Source organism: Myxocyprinus asiaticus, chromosome 12 (assembly GCF_019703515.2).
Source record: "Myxocyprinus asiaticus isolate MX2 ecotype Aquarium Trade chromosome 12, UBuf_Myxa_2, whole genome shotgun sequence".
Taxonomy (NCBI): domain Eukaryota; kingdom Metazoa; phylum Chordata; class Actinopteri; order Cypriniformes; family Catostomidae; genus Myxocyprinus; species Myxocyprinus asiaticus.
This window is the reverse complement of record NC_059355.1, coordinates 8,078,103-8,099,444: the sequence shown is the minus strand read 5'-3', so window position 1 is coordinate 8,099,444 and position 21,342 is coordinate 8,078,103. Positions and strand designations below refer to the sequence as shown.

Sequence of the window (21,342 nt, the reverse complement as noted above, 5' to 3'; positions counted from 1 at the left end):
GCTTGTAATGCATAGTTAAAGTGCATGCACATTCTCAAGTTGACTGACAGGCGATGTCTGTATCTAAAAGGTGATTTGCTCTTTTAACTGTAAGGCGGGATTTCCTTTCAACATCCGTTGACAATTGGGCGCTTAGAGCTCCTTTGTTGGGCGTTCCAATTTTTCCCATTCATTTTAGTAGAAGTGGCCCATCTCTGCTAAATAGTCTCTGCTATAACTTTACACAGAAAAGGTTAATAAGTGATTTTATCACACTAAAATCATGTTTACATGTGTATTGTTTATGTCTTGTGGCTATACTTTTGAAAAAGTGAGTATTTTAACTTTCAAAAATTGGCCACATTCACTTCCATTGTAAGTGCCTCACTGTAAACCAGATTTTTGCTATTTTAAAGGAAAGGAGGGGCAAGTAAAAATGTATTTTTGTGATAATCAATATTAAGCCACAAATGCTGTGGATTGAGTTTAAAGATGCACACAAATTTTTTCCCCATTAAAAAGGTTTTACTTCTGAAGAAATTAATTGTAATTTTGAAACATATAAAATCATGACCACTCACATGAGATGAGGACTCTAGTCATATTAGTAACCTTATAAAAGATGTTTTATTATACATGGGGCAGGGGCACCCTCATGGGTGCTGCCATTTTAGAATCACATGACCAGCTGAATACTACTCGCTTAATCTCAGTAACCGTCTTGCTATTGGATACTTTCACTCTTGGATTCAATTAATCATGAATGATTGTGAATAGTGAATTTCTACAATGGCATCTGTAACTTACAACTATTGATTTTGAATGATGCTCCATCCACACCACTAGGTGCCACTGAAGGTCCAAGATGACACAAGCAAAATGCACTGAGTGCACCTTTAAATTTTATTAAACCCTGATTATTACTTTAACGTTTACACTAGGAATTAATCCACAGGAATTATAACAGAAAAATAATTTTTTGGTCTTTTGATTCTTTTTTAAAAACTGCATTTAATGGCTTACAATTACCTTTAAAATACTCCATAATTGCAGGTCAGCAGCATTAAAAGCCCAGGAAATTGGCATAGTGATTCAAAATATTTGCAGCATAGTTCAGTCACCATGGTGGCATATTAGCAGGATTGCTTTAGTTTAAAAGCAGTTGAGGTTAGTGTACCACTAACAGCCTGCCAGACATGTAAATTTTTTATCGTGTTATTCTTCAAACTCTACGCCATTACATACTTAAGAGTATGTCAAATAAATTCATAGGCATGACTACTGAATCCATAAGTGTGCAGAGCTGTAATCTAGGCAAAGGTTGGTTACTTTGAAAAAACTAATATATAAGATAGATTTGATTTGTTAACATTTTTTGGTCTCTACATAATTCCCATGCTTCTATTTGTCTTTAATAGTTTTGATGGCTTAAGCATAATTCTAAAATGTGGGGGGAAGTAATAATAATTAAATAATGATTGAGGGAATTCTGCTTTTGAGACATATAGATGAGACATATAACATAATGTAATTGAAAATTACACTTAACGCCAATTACAAATTGCACAGAGTAATTGAACATCCAGGAAGTCTGCATTTTCTCCATAAAGGATTTTTCATCACATTATTGTGCTGTAATGGCTGGTTGTGTTGCCATGAGTCTTATTTCCTGTCTGGGATAATAGATTAAGAACACAGGAAAGTGACTTATTTCCAGCTTGTGGATTGATGTCAGAGGAGGTTGATGCAGTTGCATTCGTTTTGGTCACAAATTTACCTCTTTCAGCTTGTGATGGGACTAGTTTTTCTTTTTCTTTAGTATTGTCTCTATTCTGTGTTTCCTTGCCATTTTATATCTTGCTTAGATTCTTCATTTCAGGAGAAACATCAATTCACCTATATGTTCTCTGCTGAGACAACATAGATCGTTTTTTATGTGCAGTTGGTGTGATGCGTTCGCATTGGTGTTGGGTACGTTGGAGCAGCAAATGTTTAATTCTGCACAGGACACAGACAGAGATCCAGACAGCGGCCCAGACTCTTCTCTGCTCATAGAATGAGTACCACCTTTTATTCTATGAAATTGCTAATCACAAGTCTTTTCTTTCTGAGCTCAGTTTTCTTAACTCCCTGCTAAAAAAAACAAACAAAAAAAAAAAACAGCTTAAGCCAGTCTAAGGTGTTTAGCTGGTTTCCCAGCCTGGCCGGGTTGGCTGGTCTGTGTTGCTGGCTTTATAGGGGTTTTGGGCACTTGTTAGCTGCTCAGGCTGGGAAACCAGCTGGCTGACCAGCTAAACACCAGCTTAGTCCAGCTTAAACGAGCTAAGAAATAAAATTAAAATTCATTGCACCACCTGTTTTCCATGGGAAGTAATAGCACAACGTGAATTGCACAATCTATAAGGATCCTAGTTGGCATAGAAATAAGCCAGGTTTACACAGAAAAAGAAAAATTCTCAGTGTTAAAATCCTGGCTAATCTGTTTGGTAAATTGGATCCTGTGAAATTTAAATGCTGAAACTCATATGTGCTTAAAGCTAATTTTGTCAACTTTTAAGAATATATAAGCATATGGATGACCTCAAAGCTAACAGACATATTGTGATTTTGTGGGGTCTTCAAGGCAATAATTGTGCAGTATGCTAAATAGCAGTGTATTTAATTTGTTAAGCATATCATATAAAGGTGCACTCTAATTTTTTGAAGTATGTCGAAGTGAATTACATTAGTGACACTTTGTGGCCTGGAAGTGGCATGTTTCAAACACAGTAGTTTTCAATTACAAATGCCATTGTAGAAATTCACTGCACAGTAAGCCAGGATTAATTTAATTTATGAATGAAAGTGTCCAATAACAGGGCAGTTACTGAGATTAAGCAAGTAGTATTCAGCTGGTCATGTGGTCCTAACATGGCTGCCCCCTTGCGGACGCCCCCGCCCCATGTAGAACAAAAGAGCTTTTATAAGGTTACTTATATGACTGAACTCTTCATCTCACATGAGTGGTCATGATTTCATACATACACTCACCGGCCACTTTATTAGGTACACCTGTACATCTACATATTCATGCGATTATCTAATAAGCCAATCAATTGGCAGCAGTGTAATGTATAAAATCATGCAGATATGGGTACTTCATTAACTTCAGTTAATGTTCACATCAACCATCAGAATAGGGGAAAAATATGATCTCAGTGATTTGACCATGGCATGATTGTTGGTGCCAGACAGGCTGGTTTTGTGTAACTGATGATCTTTTGGGATTTTCACACACAACAGTCTCTCGTGTAAAGAGAATGGTGTGAAAAACAAAAAACATCTAGCGAGCAGCAGTTCTGTTATTGAAAATGGCTTGGTAATGACAGAGGTCAGAGGAGAATGGCCAGACTGTTCCAAGCTGACAGGAAGGTGATAGTAACCCAAATAAACACACGTTACAACAATTCTATGCAGAAAAGCATTTCTGAGCATATAACACGTCGAACATTGAGGCGGATGGGCTACAGCAGCAGAAGACCACTCCGGGTACCACTTCTGTCAGCTTAGAACAGGAAACTGAGGCTGCTGTGGGCACAGGCTCACCAAAACTGGACAGTAGACAATTGGAAAAACATTGCCTGGTCTGACAAATCTGGATTTCTGCTGAGGTACACAGACGGTAGGCCCACTGCAGCCTCAGCTTTCTGTTCTTGGCTGACAGAAGTGGAACCTGTCATGGACTTCTACTGTTTTAGCCCATCCGCCTCAAGGTTCGACATGTTGTGCATTCTGAGATGCTATTCTGCTCACTACAATTGTACAGAAGGGTAATCTGAGTTACCATAACCTTTCTGTCAGCTCAAACCAGTCGGGCTATTCTCTGTTGACCTCTTTCATTAAAAAGGTGTTTTCGTCCACAGAACTGTTTTTTTTTTTTTTTTTTTTTTTTTTTGCACCATTCTCTATACTCTCTAGAGACTGTTGCATGTAAAAAATTTAGATCACATTTTTTCCCCATTCTGGTGGTTGATGTGAACATTAACTGAAGCTCCTGATCCATATCTGCATAATTTTATACATTACACTTAGAGGTTGACCGATATATCGGTATGTCGATTAATCGGCACCAATAACAGATTTCTGGAACTATCAGTTATCGGCAAAAATCCACACCGATAGTTTTTCCCCATTGCGTCCGGTGCTGGAGCAGCTGGGAAGGGTCTGCTGTCATTATACAGTATGAGAGCGGCTCTAGAGGCAAAATAAAAATGATCGCTTCACTGTTGCCTTGTGGTGTTTGTTTTGACACGTGGAACACTTCAGATGCGGATTTAAAACATCAACAGCGGAAAGGTATGTATACAGTACACTACAGTACACGCTGTCATATCATTATAAAGTAATTAATTTGCTGACTAGATGCTGCATTAGTAGAGAACAGCAGTATGTTTGCCGACAAGGCTGAGAGGACGCTAACATTAAAGCTAACCTCAAGCGGTTAGAACAATGTGACAAAAATACACGCAAGTCCTACCCAAATGTTTAAATGTCACGATTATTACCATCTATTACCATTTATTTGCATTAGTTTATATCTAGCTGGTCACGTTTATGCATTCACTAGCACGTGTGAAAGCAAATTAATATCCTCATGCAGCCGAGAGAAACGTATAAACAAATCAAAAACGCATCTGATTTCAATTCAATTTTTTTATCCTCACTGTAATACGATGACTTCAGATCGATCACATTCTTGCGTTAAAAAAGGCGAGACAGCGCAACAAATACAGTTTAACAGAAAGCAGGTGTCTCAATATGCTTTTAAAGTTCTTTTTAATTAGACATAATCTAAAAAACAGTGCTCCTGCACAAGTGACGAGACTCTGAATAAACAAAAACAAAGGGAAACAAAGACGTTCATCTAGCGCCTTTACATAGAAAAACAAATGAATGGTTGCAAAAGCGTTCGGTGTGAACAGCCCCTTACAGTTAGTGGAGGTGTTTGGCCATTGCGTCTTGCTCTGTTATAAGCGTTTCTCAGATTAAGCAATGAGTTGTATAAATGGTTTGTCAGGAAAGATGTTCAACTTGGAAATGTGTGTCTCGAGATCCTTGCGTTCGGTTCCAGTCTGTAGTGTTCCATCTGTTTGAACAGCTCCTGGCCTGGGCTCATAGTCTGAGCCACTTCACCACCGAGTTCAGCCAAATACCACTGCTATCTGTGAATATTGCTACTCTACATACAGCTGTACTGAATAAAAAAACAATGTGGTATTTTGCTGTTATTATGAAGCTTGAGTCTGGAGTAGCAGGAATCGGTGCAAGTGTAACACCATGTGAACTGTCTACTGAAGCGTCCCCCCCCATTTTACTTTTGATTTAACATTTGAGAATATGGACTGACTAAACCTTTTATTTATTTATTTTATGCACATTAGTTGAAAATGAAATGCTTTTTTTTTAACAGCCAGGATAGGAATGTTCTATGCAATAATATAACGGTGCTGAATGGTTTATGTATTTATTGCACCCTCTTGTGGACTAAGGAAACGACATCAATTTAAAAATCAGCTGACTTTAAAATTCAAATATTAGTTCATATATATTCATATTTATATATTTATTTACATACATTTTCATGGTTCAGTCAGTACTGTTTATTTTTGTAATAAAGTTTAGCACTATTTTATTTTGAGTGTTATTTTTTCATTCAGTATCAATTCAAACTATCGGTTATCGGCAGGTACTGCCCAACTTAGTTATCGGTATCGGTAAAATCCACTATCGATCGACCTCTAATTACACTGCTGCAACACGATTGGCTGATTGGATAATCGCATGAATAAGTAGATGTACTGTACAGGTGTACCTATTAAAGTGACCAGTGAGTGAGTCAGTTTCAATATTACCATTCATTTCTTTAGAAGTAAAATTTTTTAAATGAGGAAACAAATTACTGAGTGCACATTTAATTGATTCATTTACAACAATAAATACTACTGTTTTGAGTTGTTTTCTGTTATATATGTTGTATCTAATCTTACAGATATTACGTTTCTAGAGAGCCCTTATACTTCTTACAGTGACCAGCAAGGGGCGCCAATGTTTTATAATTCTGTGTCTTGGACATGCCACTACCCATGCCCTGTTTGCCTCTCTGTAGAATAGAGGGAGAGATGAACAGTGTGTGGCTGCAGCATCCTGCGGTCAATGATGATGGTGTGAGCACAAGTGTGAGTGTGTTGGACAAACTGATACACACACACCCCATCTGGCTTCTGCTTTCCATCGACCAGCAAGAGGCCACTGATGTTCTACTGCAGCAACCAACAGGGGTAAAATAGAGGGGGCACTCTACATGTAGAGATGAAATGCAAAGACACCAGACAATTTTACTTTTTTTTAACAAGATTATTATAGAAATATATTAAGCACAGAATTTATCAGTAAAATATTTGGTTAAATGTTAAACATTTATTGCCATTGAAGACGTGCAGGTAAAACCTTCAAAGAAACCTCCTATCTTTCTTCCTCTCCAGGTGTTTTTGGTGTGGAGGTCATCTGTCCTGCAGAAGAAGGTCTTGTCATTTCACACGGATGATGCCTCAGACTCCACTGTGATTCACATCCCTGTGAAGGAGAGCCAGTACAGTATGTTGGATCCCTATCATACTAAGCCATAACTGACAGGCTTGCTGTAGTCACATCTAGCCATTTCTGCTTCTGTGTACTGCATCACAAAGTGTCTCTGTCAGTCCAGAGAGTTCATCTGTGAAAGATGTGTGTTTTTTACTTTTATGGTAATTTTATTGTTTGTTTAAGGTTGCATGGCAATAACTCTGCTGTGCAAATGCACTCATATAATGTCAAATATTGGTCTTAAAGGGATAGTTCACCCAAATACGAAAATTATCTCATCATTTACTCACCCTCATGCCATCCCAGATGTGTATGACTTTCTTCTGCAGAACACAAATGAAGACATATCTCGGCACTGTAGGTCTATATAAAGCAAGTGAATGGTGCCACTGGCCAGATCTTTGAAGCTCCAAAAAGCACATAAAAGGCACCATAAAAGTAATCGATAAGACTCCAGTGGTTTAATCCATGTCTTCTGAAGCGATCTAATCAGTTTTGGGTGAGAACAGACCAAAATATAACTTCTTTTTCCACTTTAAGTCTTGACATCAGCAGTTTCCTTGGCGATCATGATTTCAAGCTCGATTACACTTTCTAGCATCATCTAGCACTTTGTGCATGCGTCAAGAGCTAGAAAGTATATCACGGCTTAGCATGTATATCACGTTATGAGGTTCTCTGCCATTTTCCCTCATGGTTCAAAGAACTTAACAGTAGTTAAAGGAATATTCTGGGTAAAAGACAGTTGTCACAGATGTTGCTGATTACCAAAATTGCAACTTGTCCCTCATTTTGTAAGAACAAGCAAAACAGTAATGTACATGCAGAGCAAGTTATTGCACTCGAATAAACATTAAAATACACTCAAAAGGATAGTCACAAGACATTATGCATTTTAACATGAGACTTTTATGATAGAATCATAAACCAACATTGGCTCACCAACATTGTCTGTGCAAAAACATAGATTAAATGTTTTAACTCCTGTCATACAATATTAAGCCAGTAAAGGCCGTTTAACTCTAAATGCAGCACGAAAAAGTGAGACGAATTACCAAACAACCTGGTCACTATCACATGATACATGAAAGAGAACCAGAAAGGGCCGTCACTTACTGCCCACAAAGTACTGTTTATATTGAGCAAACTCACACAGGAATTACATCGGTATGGCCTTAAAATGTAATCCACTTAGAAATGTAGTCCTACCACTAAAAGGACAATTTAGACTACTTTACAGCTCAAACAGCAAACGTTTTGGTCTGGAAGATGTAATATAAATGCTTTAACAAATATACAAGCTTCACAATTCTGCTTTAAACCCTCCAAAATGCTTTGCCCCATAGACATCCATTGTAAGTATTGTACATTACTTTAAACATATTTCTCTTTGCTTTTGAAAGAACTTAAGTTGTATTAAACCCAGGGCGTTCCTTAAATCTGTCATAATAAGACTGTTTACAACTGGCTTGGATTGAAAGAGAGGTGCCATATTTGTAGCTGAACATCACAACAGTAGCCTGGCAGCGTTTCAGGCATTTATGACAGTGCAGTTCCAAGAAATTTTCCATGTGAAATATCAGGCACGCCCTAGTGTTCTTGGCCTGGGCACAATCCAGCTGTGAATATCCTCTGTGCCTCGGAAAAGGATGTGTTCTGAAAGGCTTACAAGCATTTGACCTGCCAAGATCAGAATCTCTTGTAAATTTCCCACAAATTAAGAAGGGAATATCCAACACCCCAATGCTATAATGGTGGAAATGCTTGCAGATTAAATATACACTACAAAAGTTTGGGCACAACTACTTATTCTTATTATTTATTTTTTAAACAGTATTCAAATAGTTCCTATGTAAGCTGGACACTTGTTGCTTTTCCTTCACTATCCACTCCAACTCATTCCTTTTGCAAATAAATGTATATCTATATAATTTTTTCCGTGTATGCTTTTTTGTGTGTCTTCATGTGTGCTTACTTTCTGTTTTTAATTGCTATTTTAGATGTATTATTGAATTGTTTTTGATGTTGTTTTTTTATGAGATGACAATAACTATAGTAAGTGGGGAGTAAGAATATCGATTTTCTATTTTTATTTGTCAAACATGCAAAAATGTGTATAAAAAAATATTTAAAAATAAATACAATTATTTTTTTTTAAGTATATATATATATATATATATTTTTAATGTATAAAATGCAATTTCAGTATTAAATTAAAGGTACAATATATTTGTCTACATTCAATTTGAATTTATATTAATTTCAAGCATTTAAGCATAAGCCTTTAAATCAAAAGGTTTTTAAGATCAGGAGAAACATAAATTCAATCAACTGTGTCAACTTTGCTGGTACTGTACGGTACAGTATAATGTTTATACAGATGATGATCTTTTTGCAACTTCCATGTTTCATGTTATGTTATTTTTTTCCTAGCATTTTCTCTGGAGGGATCAGGGATCAGTTTTGCTGACCTCTTTCACCTCGTAGCCTTTTATTGCATTAGCAGGTAACACTTTTCAAATGACTGATAACTATTAAACTGACGCTGATTAGATTAAGCAGCTTCTCATGCCTAACTTTTGATAAACAAAAGACATAACGTATTGTATATACCATCATTGCAATGCTAAAGAGTGGTTAGAACATAAAAGACAGGATATGACAGAGTCATTATGCATTAATGACCCTACTGCTCATAAAACCCAATGATCAGTTTATCAGCAACATAATAAAGTATAAAGTAATATATGGCCCTGTATACTAATGATTTATCTGATATAATCCATAAATCAGGTGGTTGCTACAGTTCACGGGATGTTTATTTTAATATCTTGAGCCACATACGAAAACCGCAAACTAAAAGTCTGATCAATACTAATATTCCAGAAAGAGTCGGTGTGTTCTCTTGTATCTGTCTCACTTGAAGAATTCTTCAACTTGATGTTGTGAACTACACCTTCATTCTTTGGACTACAGGTCATTTTGACCTCTCACCAATAATGTAATAATAAACAAATGAGTAATAGTTTAGTAATTGAAATATGTTGTCCTGTCTGCTTATCTTTCCCCTCTTTGTCATGTTGTTTGTGTTTTTGCCCTATTTCAAACACTATTTGTCTTTCATTGTTTCATGTTAGGGACATTCTGTCATCTACCCTGAAGCTTCCTGAAGCTATTCGCTCATCTGAGACCCTGTCAGATCTGCATGAGGTGGCCCAGCAAGGGGCAGGTACTGACCTACCTAGTCTCACCCACTTATATAAATTATGAACAATATTATTATATTATATTTATAAGGGAACAAACAAGAAATAGTTCATCTTGTTATTTAGTTATTAGTTTACTTCAATATGCCTGAGCATAAAATTATATTTAAATATTTAGAGAAACATTTATTAACTATATTTAGATTTGTAACTATACTGTATCTATAATCCATTCAATACTGAAAAGTCTTAATATGATACAAAACCTACTATTTATGCTCATTAGAGGACTGCGTCATTTCTCTCGCATCATCTTTATTGAAACAAAGTCTTTTTAGCAAGTCAGTTCACTCGGCGACCATCTTTGGAACACTCTCGAGTAGGCTGAGCAGCTATTTTTCTATGTAAACAGGCTGCTGCATACAAGTGCAACTCCTGTACTTGAATGGGGAAAGACAGAAATCTCCAAAATGGTTGGTCAAGATTACAATCAAAGAACATATTTAAAATCAGCTATAAAATCTGACAACATTGGTATCATAAATTGGTAGCAATTTTCCCGGCTTGAATGGCTAATGCGCATGTTTCTTCTCGAGTTGATCGACAGGTGATGTCTGTATCTAAAAGGTGATTGGCCTTTTTAACCTGTATGGCGGGACTGCTTTTTTTTACATCTGTTGGCTGTTGGGGGTTCCAGTTTCTCCCATTCATTTTAATAGAAGTGGCCCGCCTCCGCCAAATAGTCTTTGATTGAAATCAGTTGTGAGTCAATTAAGCCTCCCGTGCTCTGTGCATGAGGAGCACTATTTGAATGATGCGTGGGCCTGCCAACAATGTAGTGCATTCCAAATCTGTCTCTTATGAGGCTCCATTTCAGGAAGGATGCTGCCATTGAAGACAGCTGCCTATGAAGGCAGGAGACAGCACGGCAGCTCACTAAGTTTTGGAACACACCCATTCACACATCGTTGGGTGATGGTAAAGCATTCAACTCACATTTATAAGGTACTGTTTTCACTTAAGTTTCGCTAGTCGCCACATTCACCATTATTACAACTGTTTTGTCGGGCCATCATCGCAACTAGATAACTCTACCACTTCCGCTGCGTAGGGCAAGCCACAAGTGCTGAGTGCATAGAGTGTCCAATAATCCATGCTCCACTTGTTAGGTTAAAGAAGCACTTCATCTGGGTACCTGTAGTACACTTCTTTTTGTTGCATTTTCAGTGTGAACATACTACTCGTACTACTTAAGGGGCTGTCACACTAGGCTTTGAGCACGTGATTCTTTTTTCTCAGTCTGTCACAGCTGTAGCTGTGGTCATGTTGCCCTAGTACTATCCAGTTCTATGTTATTATTAGTCCAGCTGACATTCCAGTGTGTGACTATGTGAGTCGATTAGAGCATAGAGGTTACTAAGGGAAAGAGTATACTGTATATTGTTTGTGTGTGTGTGTGTGTGTGTGTGTGTGTGTGCAGTAATTTTTACAGAACAAAAAATAGGCATGGGACTTCCTCTCTTTCACAGTTTTCTTTAAAGAGATAGTTCCACTCTGCCCTAGTAAGAGACACAACAATGTTGATTCACTGGTTTGCAAATTAATCAACCATGTTTCTGGCCCTTCTTTATCTTTATAACCAACATGAAATAAAAATGGATTGCTTTTACATTCGTAATACATATTACTGGTATTATAGTTGCATGATCCATCAGTGCATGTTATTCCAACAGAAATTTTTTTTTTCAATAACTTGCTTTGCGTCTGAAACGGTCCAAACAATTCCTGATGGATAAAAACCAAGTTCTACATTTTTCTTGTTTCATATCATGTTTCACTAAGAAAAACATCAAATTAAAGAAGTAAAATAGGTTGTGAATGCGGCTTCATGTTGATTTTAAAGTACATGATAATCTTGATGGTGTCATCTGTGTATTGCATTGGTTATAGAGTGGAAAAGTACACTAAAGTTTGCCACAGAACAACTGAAAGTTTGAAATTGTAATCTAATAAGAGGGGAAGTCTTATGGAAGAAGTTGACTATTAGTCCAACTAGAAATTGGCTCAACATACCAACATAAATAGAAACCAGACTCAAATGGGTGAAGAGAGGAACAGAAATCATGGGGAGGAGAAAGGGGAGGGGTTCTGCATGCTCTGTAAAGTCCACCTCCCCATTCTCACTGTCTGTTTGGATAAAAATGACTCACTGAAGTTTTAGGCAGCTGTGTGTTGGGTGTGTTTGTATGTACGGTATTTGTGAATCAGCTTTCTGAAACACAGGACTGAGCTCGCTACATTTCTCCTAGAACTTCAGTAAACCTGAAGATGAAAGATTTTAGTGGACACTGTAGCCTGGCTGGAACTAGCTATAGCTACACACGCTTTTTCTCTTATTCACGTGTGCACTAACAACAAGTGCAGTTCTCCATTTCTTTGGTAGGCAGCTGGATTGGGTTGTTTGCTGTGTATGTGTTTATGCAATAACTGTAGATGTACATTGGATATCATTAACAAAATTCTCTCTTTTTACCTCCAGCATTTTGGAAGTCTTCTTTCAACAGAGAACAGGGGGCACTTTCAGGCTCAGACAGTTCTCTGGTTGAGGACAGTCCGCTGATCTCTCTGCATGCCAACTGCTCTGAAGTCTTACAGGTAGAGGATCACAGCTGTACCCCAACTGGGCAGATAAATATCCCAATTGAAGCTTGCCTTAGCGCCCTCAAAATTAATGGAAGTTGCTCCAGCAGTGCTTTGTACTTCATCAACCCAGCCTTCAGCCAAACACAGGAGCATCTGGCTGGAAACAACCCAGTCTTTAGCCTAACACAAGAACAACTTGCTGGAAATACAACAACAGTGATTGCTAAAGACCCAACAGCAGTCAACGGAAAACCCTGTCCTCCACCCAGGCCTCCTCCACCCCAGCGTTTAGTTCATAGCCCTACTGTACCCCTAGGTCCAAAGACTATGCCTTTGAGCACTGGCTTCAACAGATTGAGCCAAAGATCCAAATCAAGCGCAGCTCCCAAGAAACCTGCGCAATGTCATCCTCCACCACGACCTCCACAACAACCAGACATAGACAGCTACCGCTGCACCATTGCTTTAGATGATGAAACAATCTCTAGGGCTCTTTCTCGAGCCAATCTTCCCCATACATCTCCTGTAAACCAGACCAGCAGCACTGTTCAGCAGCAATGGACTGGACCAGATGAGAAAGAAGGAAACTCAAGTGGGAGAAGTTTGTCCACTTCATCATCTAACTCTCTGGACTCTTCTCCACACCCTATCCCTTTGGGCCTGTGCCAAAGCATGGGCCAAGGCCTTTCCATGGATGACAGCAGTGATGAGCATAACATTGAGGAGGAAGATTACTGTGTGGGACTCGAGAGGGACCTGCATCTTCGACTTCAGACTTCTTGCAAGTCAAAGAGACTCCTGGCGGTTGAGCTAGTGGGGGCTCATCCAGGATCACTCGTTATTGTCCCACGGGTGCTAAGGGGACACCTCCGTAAGGTCAGAGGTGTTCTCAGTGTTCTTGCGACCCCCGAGAGACGCATATTGATGCAGATTCTTGAGCTGGCCCAAGACAAACGCTCCTACTTTGGGTGTCTGGTGCAGGACTATGTGAGCTTTGTGCAGGAGAACAAAAACTGCCACTCGTCCAGCCAGGATCTTCTGCAGACACTCCGCCAGTTCATGACCCAGATGAAGGCTTACCTCATTCAGAGCTCAGAAATGAATCCCCCTATAGAGTCTTATATACCAGAAGATCAGATTGGTAAGAAGATTTCAGTTCTAGTCTGTTGTAATGTCTATATTACATTATCTTGTTTCAATGTAAAGTTGTGGGGCAAAAACAAACCACATATAAAACATTCTCTCATATAAAAGGTGAAGTGTGTAATTTCTGTGCCACTAGTGATGCCAAATGGAATTGCAAAACTAATGTTTTCAAACAGGTTTCCCAAATGCTCCACCCTTCTTCCATTGTTTGGCAGACAGATAGTCCCCCCCAAACTCAATACTGATCCTGTATGTAAGACCACTCAAACAAACATTGCAATTTTTAAAGTGCCATAGTTGTTTTTGCAAACTTTCAGATAGCTCTACACATTACTGTGATAGAAGAAAGTATTTTAGAATTGAAAACATCACACATCACCTTTAAAATAATTGTGCATGGCAAGTTTTTTGTCCAGTATACATTGTTTAAGTTTACCAGCACCTGGAAATTGTTAGACATTTTTTTAAATCTTGGCTTCCTTGTCTCCCAGATATGTAACCTCAGCTTGCCTTTTATGTTTACTGGTCTGAGTAATTTACAACTAGTTTAACCCAAGGTCTGATTCTTCAGTTGACATCCTTGATGAAGCTATGCCATTCAAAAATATCTGAAAAGAGGTGCTGTGTTTTGACATGTTATTATTTCATCTTTAATGATTCCAGTGCTTGACTTTAGAAAAATGTTTTGTTTTGAATTTGAGTCTGCTCTTATCAGTGTAGAGCCCTTTGTTACATTTCCCCTGGCTGCAGGGGGAAATGCAGTCAAGGCTAAAAGGGTTGTTGATAGTGTGACTGGAATAACAAATAGAAAACTTTTCCTCTCAGTCTGTCTGTGGATGATTAAACTCATATTATGGCTGTGGGTTTGGCCTCTGAATTCTTTGGTAATTCACTGTTGTCCTTTGGACAGGCAATGTTAAAATCTTAAAACCAGACTGGAATATTTGTAAGTGCAGGAATTTCAAGACTCTGCATGTGTACAGTTTTACTCATAAGGACACATAATATTTGAATATTGAATCGAAAGCAATAAAAGCTCCTGTGTCCAATGGATAAATAGCCTTGACATCTTCCTTTATTAATATAGATTTTGGCAGTTTATCAAGTTTAGTGGTTTAAAGATAATCTAATGCCAGATTTTTTAAAACTAAAATATGAAGGGATTCTAATGCCGTGGTACAGTGGTCACAGAACAGATTATAAAGGGGGAATAACAATAAATTGGCAACAGAATTATTTTCAACATTCTTATGTATGGTCATTGGTTTATAAAACTGTGTGTTTTGCCTTAAAATCTTATAAAAAGGCTACGTGAATGTATTGAGTAAGATTATCTGAGGAAAGAAACATTGAGAGTTCTGCTTTTGGGGAAACAGTTTATGGTTTTAAGTTACAGTAATTGTATTTTTCATCACATCATTGTTGAATCACCTTGTGTTGTTTGTCTTAGAAGCCATAAAGATGATAAGCTTCAATGGCAACCACTTCAAACATTGAACACAGAGAGTAAATGATTTGCGTGTATTTGCAGGTGTGAATGAGTCTGTATATGTGTTTTGTTGGTAATCTCTGTATGCTTTTAACACATCTTTTAATGCCTGATTCCAACTATTTAATCTTTTCCTAAGTTCTGATTTTGTCCTCTGCTGTGACTAGAAAGCCATCTGCTTTATTTCACTGCCAGGCTTAAATATGTAATTTAAAGGTTAGTCCAGTTATGTGTTAAGTTTTTTAAGCTTTCGGTGACAAAGAGACTATAATTGTATCAAGATTGATGTGAGTCTGCACTCATTTAAAGTTTTATCGAAAACACAAATGCAAAAAATGTACTGTACTAAAGAGGTACTAAAGGAACAGTTCTCCCCAAAATGAAAATTTAGTCATCATATACTCACCCTCATGTCATTCCAAACCCATATAATTTTCTTTCTTCTGTAATACACAGAAGGCTGCTCTTTATTCCATATACTGACAATAGACCACTTTTTATCATTTTTTTTCATTTTCTTTTTTTTTTTTTAGCTCAAAAGCCCCTGTCCCCTTTCACAGGGTTCCCACACGTCCTGGAAAACCTGGAATTTTGCAATGCAGATTTCCAGTCTTGGAAAAGTCATGAAAAATAAGTAAATATCTAAATGTCCTGGAAAATAATGGAAATTTTAAATAATGGAAAATATTTTAGTGAACGAATCCCTGTCACATACATTCTCTGCTCATCTACTGTCATCTCTGCTTCACTGAAACAAAATAGTTTATGTATCCATATAGTACAAAAATAAAAAATAAAAAATTCATTTCAACATTGCTTTTAACCAAAAAACATTTGAGTTATAAACTTTAGACAACAATGATGGCCAGACCAATGATTTTCTTTTTAAAAGTTAATTCACACCCTGGGTTGGTGGTGTGGTGGTTCGGCCTTAATACCTTGGGATGTGAATTCATTTTCAATAATTCAACGATTGGAGTCGGATTATACCGCGGTTCCCACGTGTAGTATGTGGAAAGCATGAATGCAATAACAGAATTAAGTCATAAAAATGGCATTAGCTCTAAAATGCAGAAAGTCATGAAATATGACATATTTGGATGAAAACAAATATTTAAATGCACAGTCAATCAAATTAAAATTGTGATATGTCCTAGTGTGATAATTAAACTACAAAAGTGTGTGATTTATTTAAATAAATATATAATCTGCAAGTGACGTGCGCTTTAAAATGAATGTGTGAAGCAGGGCACTTGTATTCGGAAAACACCTCATTATGATCATCATGTGCGCTCTTGTGTGTGTGAGATGACAGCGAGCAGTGCACTCTAGTGCACAGCACATACAGACTATATATTTATTTAATTGAATCACAGCTTTATGATGATTAAAAATCACACTGGGCCATATAGAAAACTGCTTATCTGGAGGTGAGAAACTACCATCAAAAACACACAGAAACGTCAAAATAAAAGCTTGATTTAATGGATGCTTATGTTTTTACTTAAATATTTCACTTGTTGGGCACATAGAATTTCTGGAAATGTCCTGGAAAATTGTGCCTTTAAAAGAGTGGGTTACCCTGTTTTACTTTTATTGAAAAAAGTAGCCTGAATATTCTTCAGAATATCTCTTTTTGTGTTCCACAGAATAAAAAAAGTAATATGGGTTTGAAACAATATGAGGGTAAATACAGTATATGATGAGTAAATTTTCATTGGGTAAAATATTCCTTTAAAACAGACAGTCCTAGAACAACTACTGAGTAGCTATTTGAAAGTTCTTTTATTTATTTTTTTAAAATTTTTTTTCAATACTGAAGGTCAAGAATAAAGAAAGGATAGACATGAAGGATTTTTTCCGCAACAAATATTCAAAATGGAGGAATAAAATAGACAGCAAACATTTGGCAACCCGTTCCATCCCCTTTCATGAAAAGAATGAGTTAAAATAATAATAAAAATAATAGTATGTTAGCTTATAGGTGAATATTCAAATTATAATAGAGTACTGTGTAAAAGTTTTAGGCACTTGTCAAAAATGTTGCATAGTGAGGATTTCTTCAAAAATAATGCCATTAATAGTTTTCATTTATCAGTTATCATCAAACAATGTCTAGTAAACATAAAAAATGCTAAATTAATATTTGGTGTGACCACCTTTGCCTTCAAAACAGCCCCAATTCTCCTAGGTACACCTGGACAGTTTTATTTGGTTGTTGGCAGATAGGATGTTCCAAGCTTCTTGGAGAATTCGCCACAGTTCTTCTATCTGTTTAGGCTGTCTTAATTGCTTCTATCTCTTCATGTTATCCCAGACTGACTTGATGTTCAGTGGGGGGCTCTGTGGGGGCCATGCCATCTGTTGCAGGGCTCCCTGTTCTTCTGTTCTGCCCTTTTCTATTTGCAAAAGGAATGTATGGGAGTCTAAAAATTGTATTTCTTATTGACACACTAAAGCTGGAGATATAAATAACCATCTTAAGACAACTGTTTTTGTGAAACATCTTGTGCCTATGACTTTTGCACAGTACTGTACATACATAAATATGCCCAAATAAATTAGGAACATATGAACAGTATCAATATTGTCAATATGTTTTCGTTATATTAAATTAAATGTTGGTAGCAAGATTTTAAAGTCAAGCCTTTTTCACGTATGATTCATTTTTAACTCTATGAAGATGTTAAATACTCTATCTATCTATCTATGTAGTGAATTACCAGCTCTCTCTCTCTCTATGTCAGATCCAGTATTGGAGAAGGCCATGCATAAGTGTGTGCTGAAACCTCTGTATGGTTCAGTGCAGTCAGTTCTGCAACAGTTCCAGGAGGCCAGCGGGACGTGGCAGAGGCTGCAGAAGAATCTGGCCCAGGCCAAGACCAAACAGCCCCGGGAGCTGGGCGCGAACATAGCCAGGCCACCGGACGCACACGCCATCCACAGGATCCGCCAAAAGCTCCGTGCCATGTGCAGGATGTACTCACCTGAGAGGAAGATCGTGGTGCTGTTGAAAGTGTGCAAACTCATCTATAATATTATGCAAGACCATGCAGGTGTGTAAGGGTGGAGTTATGTCTGATCATTTATTTAAAGGAATAGTTCAGCCATTCTGTCATTATGAACTCATCCTCAAATCGCTCGAAACCCTCTTTGGAGTTTTGTTTTTTCCATAGGACACAAAAGGAGAAATTCTGAAGAATGTTTGCACTTTTGGACTGTCAAGCTCCAAATGTGCTAAAAAGCACCATTAACAAAAATAACATTCATAAAAGTAGTCCAAATAATTTCTGCGCTATATTCCAAGTCTTCTGAAGCCATGCAATATCTTTGCGCTTCTGCATATTTAAATTTAGCGCATAGTTTTCAGTTACAACACATGCACAAACTAATGCCATTTTGTTTATTGATGTCAAAAATGTCTGCAATGCACCTTGACATGCCAAGTTTTAATATGTGCATGCATTAATGAGATAAGACAGCTATGGCATAGAAGACATGGAATATAGTGTACGAGTTGTATGAACTTCTTTTATTGTGCAAATTTGCTCTTTGGAGCTTTACATCCCCATGGTCACTATATACCTTACTTGTATGGAGCAGAGAAACTTGAGCATTCTTCAAAGTTTCTCCATTTGTTTGCCACAGAAGAAAGTAAATAAAAATGGGTTTGGAATGACGTGATGGTGAGTAAACAATGACAGAATTAAAAATTTTTGGGTGAACTATTCCTTTAAATGTTTGAAGGATGTGCACGTATTTTAAGTGTGTGAGATCAGTAATTGAGAGGTGAAAATATGTTTCAAGTGGAAGATACTTACTGAAATGTCTTGGGTAAAGGTCATTATAAATGTTTCCTCTGTGCCTCTGTCTGTGCCAGTGCGGATGTTCGGAGCCGATGATTTCCTGCCCATGTTGACATATGTGTTAGTCCAGTGTGACATGCCTCAGCTGGACACAGAGGTCCTGTATATGATGGAGCTGATAGATCCACCACTGCTACATGGAGAAGGTGCATTCACAGTGTTATCACATGCACACATTTGAACTCAATTATGTAATTATACATATGTGATCTAATTGCAGTAGGCATTTTTTTTTCTTCTTTTTTTTTTTTTTCAGGTGTTGCTAATTACTAATAGAAATCCCTCTTTAAAATGAGGGAAAATGACTAAATGTACCAAACAATTTCTTTACTTTGGTTGGTGGAGTTAATATATAATTGTTGTGACATAAAATATTAGCACAACAGAACGTGTGTGACTTTGCTGAACTTGGAGCAGGAGAAATATGGAAAGAGGGCCTTTAGGGTGATGGTTGGCTTTGATATTAGATCATTTTAAATGTTTACATAAATACTTAACAAAAAGTACAGAACCTGTTATGAAACCTTATAAAAGAGTTATATGTTTAAAATGAACCTCTTCCTTCTATCAGAATATTTAAAGAGTATCCAATTTTTAAAGGATGAGACCATTTGCCATATCGAAGGGCAACATCTAACTTCTTTTTCCATTCCTGGTTAGTACTGAATCAGTGCCCGCTGTAACATGTATGAAAAGAATAGCTGTGCAGAGTTCCAGTATCCAGCAGAACCTGGACAAACCAAAAAGCGTAGGAGGAGGGATAAGCATTTTCCATATCTGACGAACTTCCTAAGTCCTTCTCCCCACAGAGTAATTTCCTCCTGGGTGTGTGTGTCCTGTTCCCATAGAGCTCTGTGCTGCAACCATTCATGGAAAAGATTAATTGCGTAGCATGTACACAATGAGATCACTGAGAGTAGACAGCATTTACTAATGATAGGCTCTAAAGTGAAGGTAAAATAGAAGTCATTGCATGTACTATACATATATAATTTTTAATGTATTATAGTATAATCCATATGACTTAAAGATTGCCCAGTTACTTAGCTGTTTTTGAAAACTTACAGGGAGAATTTTAATAGAAGTATATGGAACAGAGTGTAAGGGTCTGTTCACATTAAATGCATTGTTGAATTAAAGGGATAGTTCACCCAAAAATGAAAATTCTCTGATCAATTACTCATCCTCATGCCATCCCAGATGTTTATGACTTTCTGTCTTCAGCAGAGCACAAACAAAGATTTTTATAATAATTTCTCAGCTCTGTAGGTCTATACAATGCAAGTGAATGGTGGCCAGACCTTTGTAGCTCCAAAAATCACATAAAGGAAATATAAAAGTAATACATATGACTCCAGTGTTTAAATACAAATCTTCAGAAGCGATATAATAGGTGTTGGTGAGAAACAGAACAATATTTAATTCTTTTTTACTCTAAATCTGCACTTTAACTTTAACTTTCAGATGTGGATTATGGATTACTTCTATGTATCCTTTATGTGATTTTTGGAGCTACAGACGTCTGATAACCATTCACTTGCATTGTATGGACCAACAGAGCTGAGATATTCTTCTAAAAATCTTTGTTTGTGTTCTGTGGAAGAAAGAAAGTCATTCACATCTGGGATGGCATGAGGGCGAGTAAATGATGAGAGAATATTTATTTTTTGGGTGAACTATCCCTTTAAGAAAAAGCTAGACTCAGCGCAAAGAATAACAGAACACAGATGTCTCGGGTGCCATTTTTTAAAACTGCGTTTGTTCTAAGTTCTTTGTGAATTGACACAACGTCAAAAAAATGCAAGCGCAAGATGTGTTGCAATGGTCAAAAACGTTCGTCTAATGCATGTTTACATAGAAAAACAATTGAAAAACAGTGCAGACGGACATAAAAAACGAATTTGTTGTGAATGGCCCCTAAGGTCATCACTCTGACAGCCACCAGGAATTTAAACGTTTTTACATTTGAAGATGTACAAAAAACTTTTGCTTTTACTTTATACTATTCTGTTCTGCTGCTAAAATTTTGTAATGTGGTGCTGCTAATATTGTTAGTTCCTTATGATATATTGCCCTTGGTTACATCTTTTTATTATCTGTAAGTAATTTTTGGAAATTTACATACAGTATAATGTACCCTTGAAGGCCTTAAATAATGTATACCCTGTACTAACTGTACAACAAAATATTACAGTTCTCAATCCTTTTCTTATGCTTCTGCTTAGGAGGTTATTACCTAACCAGTGCGTACGGAGCGATGTCACTGATTAAGAACTTCCAGGAAGAGCAGGCGGCTCAAATACTCAGTTCTGCAACACGCGACACACTTCATCAGTGGCACCAACGTCGAACTTTGCAGAGAAACCTGCCCTCTGTGGACGACTTCCAGGTA

At 37.3% G+C, this 21,342-nt stretch overlaps 1 protein-coding gene across 3 annotated transcripts in view; it reads left to right on the top strand.

The window, feature by feature from the left end:
- The window catches only part of LOC127448871 (ras and Rab interactor 2-like), a 33,990-nt gene that overhangs the window by 8,545 nt on the left and 4,103 nt on the right, over nt 1-21,342 (top strand). For 2 of the 3 annotated variants that reach the window (XM_051711763.1, XM_051711762.1), the window contains 8 exons: nt 6,125-6,296; nt 6,501-6,612; nt 9,034-9,106; nt 9,738-9,829; nt 12,346-13,590; nt 17,832-18,140; nt 18,965-19,096; nt 21,176-21,339. In XM_051711763.1, coding sequence (XP_051567723.1) covers nt 6,125-6,296; nt 6,501-6,612; nt 9,034-9,106; nt 9,738-9,829; nt 12,346-13,590; nt 17,832-18,140; nt 18,965-19,096; nt 21,176-21,339 — 2,299 coding nt within the window. Of the gene's footprint in view, nt 1-1,625; nt 2,040-6,124; nt 6,297-6,500; nt 6,613-9,033; nt 9,107-9,737; nt 9,830-12,345; nt 13,591-17,831; nt 18,141-18,964; nt 19,097-21,175; nt 21,340-21,342 lie in introns of those variants that run through there. The other variant, XM_051711764.1, reaches the window with a different exon arrangement.